Source organism: Salmo trutta, chromosome 6 (genome assembly GCF_901001165.1).
Source record: "Salmo trutta chromosome 6, fSalTru1.1, whole genome shotgun sequence".
Classification (NCBI taxonomy): domain Eukaryota; kingdom Metazoa; phylum Chordata; class Actinopteri; order Salmoniformes; family Salmonidae; genus Salmo; species Salmo trutta.
Genome location: NC_042962.1, coordinates 40,913,564 through 40,925,425, shown reverse-complemented (window position 1 = coordinate 40,925,425; position 11,862 = coordinate 40,913,564). Strand labels below are relative to the sequence as shown.

The 11,862-nt window shown below is 46.5% G+C and overlaps 1 protein-coding gene across 1 annotated transcript; it reads right to left on the bottom strand.

Annotated features, from left to right (window-relative positions):
• Positions 1–1,889: 1,889 nt before the first annotated feature.
• On the bottom strand, positions 1,890–9,394 carry LOC115195914 (A disintegrin and metalloproteinase with thrombospondin motifs 1). The gene is made up of 8 exons (XM_029756259.1): positions 8,227–9,394; positions 6,783–7,126; positions 6,399–6,531; positions 5,790–6,247; positions 5,102–5,288; positions 4,604–4,782; positions 4,097–4,272; positions 1,890–3,842 (listed from the first exon to the last, which is right to left on the bottom strand). The coding sequence occupies exons 1-8, from the start codon at positions 8,861–8,863 to the stop codon at positions 3,104–3,106; spliced, it is 2,853 nt and encodes a 950-aa protein (XP_029612119.1). The 5' UTR covers positions 8,864–9,394; the 3' UTR covers positions 1,890–3,103.
• Positions 9,395–11,862: the final 2,468 nt, after the last annotated feature.

Below are 11,862 nucleotides of genomic sequence, written 5' to 3'. Positions count from 1 at the left end.
ATAACTTAGAACTAAACTATTTCGTATTGTAAAATGTAGGCTAAATGGGTTGCTCAAGCTTGTAGAATTGAATGACCCCCCTCTCAAACACCATCTTTAATCAACCTAGGCCTATTTACCTTGTGTGACAGTCAAACATGGTTATGCCTTAATATAGGGCCACTCATTCTGCATAAAATACTAATTGTTTTATGTGAGAACAGTCCAGTATCTCTTTATTACGAATATATATCCTAATTCTAATAAAGACAGAATAAGCTTGAATCGCGGTTTTGGCTTTGCCATGATGCACGAAAAGAGAGCTTGGATACATAGATAGATTCATTCTAAAATGTAATGCATTCGTTATAGTTAAAGTTTCCTCTAGGTGCAGATCTAGGATCAGCTTCAACACCCCCAATCATAACCTTAACCATTAGTGGGGGAAATGCAAAACTGACCCACGACCATAGTTTAGGGGCAACTTCACCCTCATTCTTAACTTCATAGGGAACCGTGACCTTTTACAGAAATGCCACCCATTCATAATTGCTCACAGATGTCAGGGGTTTTTGGCAGTTAATTAATTAAGTGTGGGTTGGTGGGAGTTTTTGGTTTTATCTTGCACCGGCAGGCAGAGATGAGAAAACTAAACAGAAGTACAACAATAGTGTAATTGTATTCTATAAAGAAAGTCCCAGTTCCCAAGGAAAGAAGCATTTTCCATTGGCAACAACAGCAACACCACTGTGGTAGGCTAACTCGGTGGCAACTCCACAGTGCTTATGGGAAGACCACAGCATTTAATATATCTAGTCCTATACAGACTCGGTTGTAGTATATTTTCAATGCTCTTTAAATAAATTGTAAGTCAGTCTTTTCAGTGGTTGAAACGGTATATCACTGTAATGTGGACAAGTTAGCATTGAGCTGTAACGGTTTGGTCTTCTCTTTTCATTTCCTTTCTTTGGCTCTTTTTTTTCTTATAGTCAGCATAAGCTAAATTTAGAGGGAATACAGATCCAGGACATTCTTTTTCTGTTCTGCAAACATGTTGTTTACAGAATCTGCTGACACATTGTGTGCGTCCCAAATGGTACCCTATTCCCATTATAGTGCAATACTATTGACCAGAGCCATATGGGCCCTGGTCAATCAAAAGTAGTGCACTATATAGGGAATGGTTTGCCATTTGAGATGAGAACCATTATGGTGTTACCCAAATTACAGTGATGTTGGAGTCTTCTTCTCCCATAATTACAGCGTAATGACTTCCTTTGAGTCTTGGCCCATAATCACAAAGTGTCTTAAAGTAGGAGTGCTGATCTAGGATCTGGTCTCTGCTGTCTATATAATCTTATTCATTATGGACCATTTTTTTTGCAAATCCTATATCCAAGGGCCATATTTATAAAGCTTCTCAGAATAAGTGTACTGATCTAGGATCAGGTTCCTGCTGTCTATGTTATCTATTAATTCATTATAGACTAAAAGGCTAAACTGATACTACATCAGAGCCTGTATAGGAGTTCTGGGATCATAATGCATAAGATTACATGGACAGGGGGGACTGATTTGAGATCAGCATTCCTATCCTGAGACCCAGAGGAAGTCAGGAGGGGCCACTGAAACACTGCCATCCAGTGGATGATATGTTTATTACACACTGTCCATAAGAGAAATGTGATCAGACAATTGAGTATATAATGGGATTAGGTTTATTACACAAATCCACCATATATTTGCTGACGAGGGCCATGTTTGTGAGTATGTTTGCACGTGTGTGAGTGTGTGTGCACGCGCATAGAGTGGAAAAGATTGAGGTGTGTGTATAGAGTCAAATATATTGAGGTGTGTGTGTGTATAGATGTGTAAGAATACCAAGACACACCACACTCATGACAACAGTGTATAGGTCAACGTGATACTTTATTATTCATAAACCTAGGACCATATATATAATACTGTATAAATACTCTATATACTCTACATCCTTCTGTTATTTCAATATAATAACAAATAAAAATACAACAATAATAATAAAAAGCAACAAGATTATACTTAACAAAAATAAATAATGTTTGGATATTCTGTACAAAACGTCATCATAAAAAAAAAACCTTCTCGGAAGGCAGGAGAGACTTACTTATAAAGTAGTAGCAGGAGAGAAACCACACACACACACACGCGTTCGTTGCTCACACACCTCTTTGGTCTAGGACGGGGCAGTGATATGGCTTTGAAATTGGTTTTGTTCAGTCCAGGATGCATATTGAATAATAAGTCTATTGAAATGAGTCTATTGGGAGATTCTACTGGAATGTTAGCAGCACATATCAACTTGTTCAGGAATGAGCAAAGTTGATTGAAATGAACTGTATTGAGTTAGTTTGGTTGCATACAAAGTCGTATGGATTAGAAGGGACAAGCCGGATTGTCTTTTGTTCCGCACCCTTTGAAACAGGAAGTGCCTCCAACCGATACAGGGAGTGGAATGTGTGGCAGTGAGACCATTAATTTGTTTCTAATACATATACATACATCCTCACCCCAAGGTAACCAATTCTGTACAGTGATACATATAGTCCCCCCAAGATGTCTGTCCAGTCCAGCTAGGACAGACAGCCCACACACACACACACACACACACACACACACACACACACACAAGCATGTCATTGGCACCTAAAGCAGCATGCTTTTTCGAAAGGGAAGTGTCAATTTAAACTGACATGGGTGGGGGGTGGAGGGAGGGAGAAGGGCGCAGAGTGCCTGCAATGTGCCCCCGTGCCAGCCCAGCAGGCAGCTGCACCAAGTCTATGCGGTGTTCTAGGGGTGGCAGGGCCACGGAGCAGACCCAAACAACACTAAAGTCTACCCTCAAAGTGGCTGGAGGGAGTTGAGAGAGATGTTGTTGGCTCTGCAGTGTCAGTCAATCAGTCGGCCACTTTGGACCCCTTGGACCCCAGAAAACACCCACGAAAGCACTCTGCTTGGGATGTAAACATTCTCATGATAGGTCAATGTGTTTTCAGACGCAAAGCTCATGACGATATGGTTGTTTTAGTTTCTTTCTTTCATGAGTTGTTCTTTAGGGATGTAATAATGAGGTGAGCTGACAAACTTAGCAGGCGCTCTGGTTGCACAAGTCCAGCAGTGGTCGAGGCCTGTCTTTGTGGTCGCAGCTCTCGTGGGCGAGTGTACGCCCGTTGTGTCCCACGCAGCGTAGCGGCCGCTTGCGGAACCCGCGGCCACAGCTCTTGGAGCACACCGACCACTCCCCCAGGAACCACGAAGGACAGGGGTGTGGGGCGCAGGGGCACGAAGCCAACGGGCGCAGCTCCTCTGGGCACTCTCGCGATGGCCTCCCCTGGGGATCCAGACACAGCACCTCCCTCTGTTGAGTACCGCCCCCACAGCTCTGAGAGCATGGGCCCCACTCCCGCAGGGTCCACTCAGCTTCCCCCAGCTCCCGGATGGCATTGATGGACTGGCGGCGTGCCACCGTTCCGCCACTAGGTGACGTCAAAACGGGTCTCGGCGCAAAGTAGCTGTATTTGACACGGGGGCGGGGTGAGTCGCCTACAGACAACACCTGGATGGTCAGGGCCTCGGGGAGGGGCGAGAAGCTGCGTAGACGCTCCAGGGAGGCGGAGCTACCGCTGTATCGTAGCAACGCCCCCTTGAGGGCGATGTCTGATTCGAGAGTACTCAGCTTGTAGTCGCCGTTCAGGAGGTAGGTGCCGTCCTGGCGCAACACTGCCAGGTAGCTGTTGTCATGGCGACCCCCGCCGGGGGCACGTTGCTTCACGTCCAGGTGAGTGGCGCCAGCGGGGATGGTCACAACGTTCTGGTAACCAGGCCTGAGGGACAGAAACACACAAGGGTCAAACATAGCCAAGGGTAAAAAGTTATGCATGAGTGTAAGAGTTAAGTCTAAGAGTAAGAGACTGAGTAAAAAATATGTGGCAGTGCTAAGAGGTGTGATAGAGATAGATTCATTAGAGAAAAATAGGATTCTACAGACTGTAGTAAAAGATAGTAAATGGGTTCAACTAGAAAACAGTAATTTCAAGTCAAAGATGGCTGTTTTGAGGTCATAGGTCATTGTTCTCACCTGGCATGCTCCAGGGCACCCGACACTTTCTTGCAGGTGGAGCCGTTGCCTCCGCACACGCTGCACTTGTCGAAGCGACGGCTGGAGCCGATGATTCGGTCACAGCCCGCCTTCACACACTGACCCTGCACACACACTGAGGTGGAGTCCGGGCTGCAGGGAGTACCGTCAGCCACCTGACAGTTGCAGAGAAACAGATGTTAGCTTAGTTAGCCTAGACAGTGTTAGCCTAGTTAGCCTAGACAGTGTTAGCCTAGTTAGCCTAGACAGTGTTAGCCTAGTTAGCCTAGACAGTGATAGCCTAGTTATCCTAGAAAATGTTAGCCTTGTTTGCCTAGACAGCATTAGCTTAGCCTAGTTAGCCTAGAGACAGTGTTAGCCTAGTTAGCCTAGACAGTATTAGCCTAGTTAGCCTAGAAAGTGTTAGCTAGTCTAGGTAGCCTAGATAGTGTTTGTCTACATTTTTCCGTAATGTAGACAAAGTGTCTGTGGTGTGACCTGACTAACCTTTGGTTTCAGAATGAAGTAGTAGCCCGTGCCCTTGGCCTGGCACACCAGCTTGCAGCGGTCTTTGGGTGAGACGCCGGCATATTTGGGAACCCACTCCACGCCCTCTCCCGAACCGAACGACACCTGTGATGAAATATCGTTGTGGGCCAGACACTGCTCCTCGCGGAACGACAGACCTTTAGAGAAAGAGGGATGAAGAGAGAGAGAGAGAGAGAGAGAGAGAGAGAGAGAGGTGATATTCGCTGTTAGTTTAGCTTGAGCCTTATGTTTACTTTACAGTAGGCTGTGATATTCAAATATGGCTATTCTCGAATGTGTAGAAAGTATAAGTATGGGTACAATATGCAAGTCAGTGGCCTATGTGCCTAAATAAGGATGTATAATATCAAAGTATAAATATATACATATATGTGTGTAATAAGAGTAATTAGTGTATTAGCTATTCAATAAGCATGAACTAAGTATGTAATAAGTGAGGCTAGTAGAGGCTCTTACCGTTGCTCTCAGGGCAGATCTCTGTGTTACAGGAGCGATATTGGATCCTCTTGCCCTCGCAGTACTTGCCCCCGTTTTTGGGCAGGGGGCTATCACAGTCCCTGAAGGAGTACTGCACTCCTCCGCTGCAGGTACGGGAGCAGTCACCCCATGGTCCCCATACACCCCAGGCACCATTGACTGGAGTCTGCAACAGGAGAGGACATCATCGTTATTCATAGTCACACACACTAGCCCATATAACATTTCAATAGTCCTATAGGTAGTCCTATAGCTAAAAAGCTAATAGTTACACACACTTTAGCCCCTATAGCAGGGGTCCTCAACTCTTACCCTATGAGGTAAGGAGCTTGCTGGTTTTATGTTCTACCTGATAATGAATTGCACACATCTGGTGTCCCTGGTCTAAATCAGTCTCTGATAATAAGGGAACAATGAAAAAATGCAGTGGAACTGGCTTCAAAGTCCAGATTTGAGTTTGAGGGCCCTATACCATTTCAACACTCCAATAGCTAGCCTGATATTAAAAAAGACATAACATTGGACCTAATCCTAATCCAATGTAGCTAACACTAGCCAATCCCAAAGCTGTATTATACTTCCTTTCCCCCCAATGGACCAATCCCATCACTCCCACTGACTTTAAGACTTTGTCATAGGGCTGTGTTATAACAGTGTTAACACCCACCTGGTGACGAGCGGCCTCCGTCTTGCTCAGACACTGTCCCGCCAGGCAGAAGCTGTCATGGCCACACAGTGTCCCATCCGCCCACGGGAAGTTCTTGGTCTGACAGACCAGAAGTCCGTTGGTTGTGGTCACTGTGCACCAGAGTGCCACACATCTGGTACTCAGGTCGGGACAGTGCTGTGACTCCTCCCCGAACGTCAGGCGACATTGGCGGTCGGCATCGTACACGTTTCCGGGTAGCGTGGCAGGGAGCGACTGGGGCTTGTGGGGCTTGTCCAATAGGCACTGGCCGTGTCCGTTGTCCATGAAGGAGGTGACCATGAGGGCGGAGCAAGGCGACCAGGGCTGGAGTTGGTCCAGGTTGGACAGGGTGGACGCCATCATGTGCGAGCCCCAATGGTCGCCGTTGATGCTGGCACACTGCTTGGAATCGTCGTGGGGCATGTTGAACACATGGCCTAGAGCGCAAAAGAGAGGGGGGAATGGAGAGAGGGGAGACAAGGGGTTGGTTTGGGACTGAGAGAGGAGATGTGTACTGTGTGTGGCTAGTGACAGAGATGGGAATGTATGGTGGATATGTGTCAGCTTGGCATCATGGTGGCATCTTACCGAGTTCGTGTGCCACAGTGAATGCCGCCTGCAGCCCGTCGTCCTCGATGATGGAGCAGCTCCTCTCCGGATCGCACACCGTGCCCACATCCGCCATGCCTAGCGTGTCACAGGAGTGGGCGCCGCACAGGTCCTACATGGGGTGAGAAGGGACAAAACACATCTGTCAAACTCACTGCTTTCCCACATACAGTCACAGACACAAAACCCATATCATATAGCAGAACTCTGTTTCAAATCAAAAGTAGTGCACTACATAGTGAATAGGGTGCCATTTGGAAAGCAGAATCAACCCTAGTAGTTGTGAAGGTGTTGCCTGTTACCACAGTAAACACTGGTGTAAAAACATTGTGAAAACAGTGCTAAAATGCAAAAGCAACATACCGTTCGTGTGAAGAGCACGGCCGTGTCGTAGTGCTCTGGGTGGCGGTCGCTGGGCGGGTTGTGCTGTCGCTGCCACTGGCAGAAGTTGCGGAGGGTCAGGGCAGCGTTAGACGACACCTGGGGGCCACTCTCCTCCTCGTAAACCACCAGGAGCTTGACCACGGCTAGGCTGATGGAGTTGTGGATGGTGGGGTGGCGGTAGAGGCGCGATGCCACCGCCATGATGGTCAGCAGGTAGGGCTTGAGGCCGGCACCGTGGAACTCGGCCATGGACTGATCGGCCACGATCATGATCTCCACGAAGCGAGGCGTGGACACGAAGCGCTTGGACCGCTGGTGGTGGGCTGGATGGAAAGAGAGAAGAAGGGAGAGAGGTCAGACAAACTGGCCTAGAATCAGACTTTTAATACAGCTCTCTTGTGAGAGCCTGGTTTCTCTGGTTTAAATTGATGAACTGTTAGACTTAAATATGAAATGTCAAATTGCTTATTGCAAATATCTGAGTAGTCACAAGAGATTTTATGTGAGTTGTACCATGTGATACTACAGGCCAATCACGGGTTTTGTAGGTTACAAATGTGTATTTTCTAGGGCAGATGAAGAGTTACTGAGCACGGAGCAGATCGACCTCTCCAGATGTGTCTGGAGCAGCTCCAGCGGCTCTCACTTGGTGACTCAGCAGCCCCTTACGAAAAACCACATGCATTTCACATGTGATTATTACATGTGAAGTGTTCCAAAAACACATGTTTTTACATGAGTTCACATGTGAAATTTCACGGGTGTCTTACCATCAGAGGCCCTCTTCCTAATGACTACATTCCCAAATTGACCTTCACTGGGCGGAAATTATGTGTGAGGGGGAAGAAAAAAAAATCTGGGAAAATGTCTGACAGTGCTGACCTGTAACGTGCAGTACCAGGAGGCGGCGAGACTAGTTTCCACGTCTCACCCCCACCAGCCGCCGTCCCGTACCTCCCTCCCTCCGTCACTCCCCGCTCACTTCCTCCGAGCCTTACCCTCCCCCTTCTTGCCTGAGTATACTGTCAAAGCTGAGCCCATTCCCCGTTAACACTCGCTGTGCACCGGTCAAATTATCGACTTATCCACTCTTACCTCAACATTTAAATATATAGCCTGCGCTGTGTAATTATTAGAGGCTCAGATGTTTGCGTAAAAGGGGTATTTTACGGATCACTCCAAGACAGAAGTTGAGGTAGTTTGGATAGACAAATCCTCCGTTCCACCGCTGGTACAGGAAATGGGCCAGAGTCCATTTCGTTTTCCATACATGATGTAGACACATAACACAACTAAGTGACTATGTGGAACAGCTTAGCTTATTGTTTTTCTTACTAAAAGACGTAGGCCTATGCATATGATTTAAAGTAAGCATATTCCTAAATGGATTCAAGTCAAAGGTTTTACAAGTGTTGATGCATACCTGGGTGGTCGGGGTTAATGGTTCCATGGTTTACTTTTGTCTCCTGATTCTCTGGCAACCTGTCCTCGTCCTCGTTGACCCCGCACTTTGAGCTGCTCTCCTCTGCAAAATATTCCCGACCTCTCCGGCGAATGAGGTGGAGGTCCCCATCCACAGGCTGTGCATCACTCGAATTATTGGGATGAATGAAGTACTCTTCACCTTGGAGGTAGAAGCCGCCCCGTAGTCCGTGGCACAGGTTGAGAGCAGCTGCGGAGTCCTCCTCCCGGTTCACCGTGCCCGAGAAGAAGCACTGAGTCTCGGCTGCGCTGCTGTCAGATTCCCGCTGCCCCTGCGACTCGGGGCTCCCCACCACATGGAACACAAACCCAGGTGCCAGGAAGGTCTGATCCGGCTCTAGCTTCAAGACCAGTCGTTTGCCAAATACGTCCAACCGGTAGACCCGCATCTCCGACTCCTTTTCTCGCTCCTCTACCGAAAGGGTCCGGCCCTGCTCGGCTTCCCTCTCGGGCCAAACCGGGTCGAGTCTGACCGGTACAACTGTACTTTCCTCCCATGTGCCGTGCGCCGCTCTCACGCACAGAGCCGTAATCAAACTGAACGAGACGCAAACGAACGACATCATATTCCGTGTCATACCCTTCTAACTCAAAGAGACAATTATATTGAAGTGTCTGGCGGAAGCAAGTAAAATCCGTAAAAGACTCCACTAATAACTAAAAAACATCAGTCCAAGAACTAAAACACTTCCAGAAATGAAGTGTAAAAAAAACAACTAAAACGCAAACAAATCCAGTGCAAAACCGATTCAAAATATGCTACAGCTCAGACTTCATATCTTGTTGCTTCAAGCTCGAGTCTTCTTATATTCTCTTACTCAAAAAAGCTCAGAAATAGATCAATTCCAACTATTCGGAACGTTGGTGTTTCTTTCAGCCCTCTCTTGAATACTCAACAGCTGTTTGAGTTTCTAAGTGACTTCGGGGCAGGTTTTTTTTCTACTGGGCCGTCTAGTTTCTGCTCAGATTTCGCCTTAAAGACGGACAGACCCCGGCTCCCTATATACCCCCAAACTCGGGACCACCCCTTCCTGAAGCCGCTTTGATCTTTTAGAGGCGAAATCTCGTGCGCAACAAAACGCAGACATAGAGACGTGCCATAATAATCAATCAATGTGGAGTGGGACGCGTTTGGCCCAGGAAACTTTTTTTCCCCTGCTCCGCTTGTAGGCGGGACTATAGCCCTCACTCCTCTCCCAATACCCCGTCCTCACCCTAAATGTTCTCATCATTTACACAAAAAACTCATACTTTTCGCCCCGGCTACTTTAACGCTGTGCTCATATAGCCTATAGGCTATACCCACACGTTGAATGTAAATTATACTTCATGAGGGTGGCAGTGGTTTATCTGTGGCAGGGTTGTGGTGTCTGTCAAACTGGAGATCTGGGGATAGCAGGTCAGACATGGCATCCATCGCACCGGGGCTCGAGACCCGGAGCTAGGAGTCGTTTGCATAGCTGCAGTGTCAAGCGAGCTGTGCGCCGTGGCGGCCTGGTGGGATTCCGTAGCTCTTCGGGGAGAGGGAGCGCAGAGGGGCCGGTGAGTTCTTAAGGTGGAATAGTCCCTTGGAAGCATCTCCTTCTCCACTCAGCTCTCCGATGCCGTGGCCCCTCTCCTTGGGCGGACACCCCCTCCCCGCGCTCGTCTTTTCAGCTCATCTTCTCAAACATACGGTGCAAACCGCATCACTTGTGTAAATCCAGTACTCTGGAACCTTCCCAAAATCAGTATGGCGATTACTCGCCCCCTCCTAGTGACCGACATTAGCGGGTGGGAGGGGACAACCCCAGTTGAAATGGTCTAGAACCGCCACTGGTGACCGAGTATTTATTTTCTAAGTATTATATATCACGTTTGAATAATGATACATGACACACCAATAAAATACAAAACCCAACCGTGTCTTTGTATGGTAAGTTTATTTACATGTACATTCTAGTCTATTCACCCAGATGACAGGACAGACAAGTGGTATGGGAACAAAACGAGACGTCACATGTACAGTGCAGGAACACCAATAGCCAAGAGATAAAGATCAAGAGATAAGATGGATAAAGTGCCATACACGGTGTTCTCAACCTCTTAGTGAACTGCGAGTCTGTTATGAATATGGCCTGGCAAGTAGAGTATATGAGGGAAGCATTTATAATCAATTCACTAAATGCGTTTTTAACGCATTTAGTTGGAGTCCATCGTGCGAATTTAACTTACCATTTCGAGGGGAGAATTGTGATGGGCCACCTTAAGCGCAACAGGTCGGGGAGAGGGAATAGTTGTAGTGACATAGTTCTCCAACAGATGTCAGACATGGACCGTGGAAAAAGTATCAAAGGACCATGGCTATGGCTCTACTACTGCCATAAATCCAATACATGGGACATGCTATTTGTGTGCATTGCATGTCACACATGTAAGGGACGAAAATATTAATTGGCTGTATGTAAGATCATAACTTCTATCTATATTAACCCAGGTATGGAGGCATTAGGGATTCTAAATCATGTCCAAAAGGGCCACAAAATGAACAGGGCCATGATACCAGCCTCAACTGTACACTTCTGTGGCATAGAAGGGCATTTAGTCCCATTTTTTTGTTGAAGGGTTATTGATTGCCTAAATCCAATATCTTTGAATTAATTATGTATTATGAATAACATCTTGTCCTGTATGGCTCAGTTGGTAGAGCATGGCACTTGCAACAGCAGGATTTTGGGTTCAATTCCCAGGGCCACCCATATGAAAAATGTATGCATACATAACTAACTATAAACTGCTAAGGATAAAAGTGTCTGCTCAATGGCATATATTTCAATGGACGCCTCTGCTGTCTCCAAATGACTTATTCTGAGGTCCAATGTTATTTTGGGAACACAAGTGAAGGCAATAGGTTGTTGTTGTTGCTTTTGTTTTTATTGGGTATTACATTTAGGCACAGAAAAGGGTTTGCAAGGCGTAGTCATGTAGTATTATTGTGTATGTGGAGATAATTTATTGGTTACAAAAGCCCTATAGCCTGCAGATGGCAGCACAACATCACATTTGACCTCAATGTTCTGACTTCAGTACCACAGGACTGCAACTTCCATCAATTCATACTCTACAGGCCACATAGGGACTTACAGTGACTCTACAGCATTCTTACTAGTCCCTAGAAAGGAGCAATAAATTACACTAGAACTTAGTGAACATATCAGCCCTTAAAGGGGCAATCTGGGATTGCTACATCAATTCTTCAACTTTTAAATGAGTGATCACTGAACCCCATATTGCCTCTGTAAAGGGAGTTAGGGCTATTACATAATAGCATATGCAGCTACACCATGATTCTTGTACACATATCAGTTTCTTAAGGGAGTAACAGTTATTACGCTATCTTAGCGGACATGTCATACGGAGAGCTGGAGTCTACTACACAACATTTAGCACACATATTCATTTACATGAGGGCGTGAAGGTTAAGTACACTACATATCCATATGCTATAAAAAGGAATGAATGTTACTACATTCTAGTGTGTGTGTAGTGGTGTGTGCGTCAAATCGGACGTTTGCACTTTTGCATATCAAACTCCATC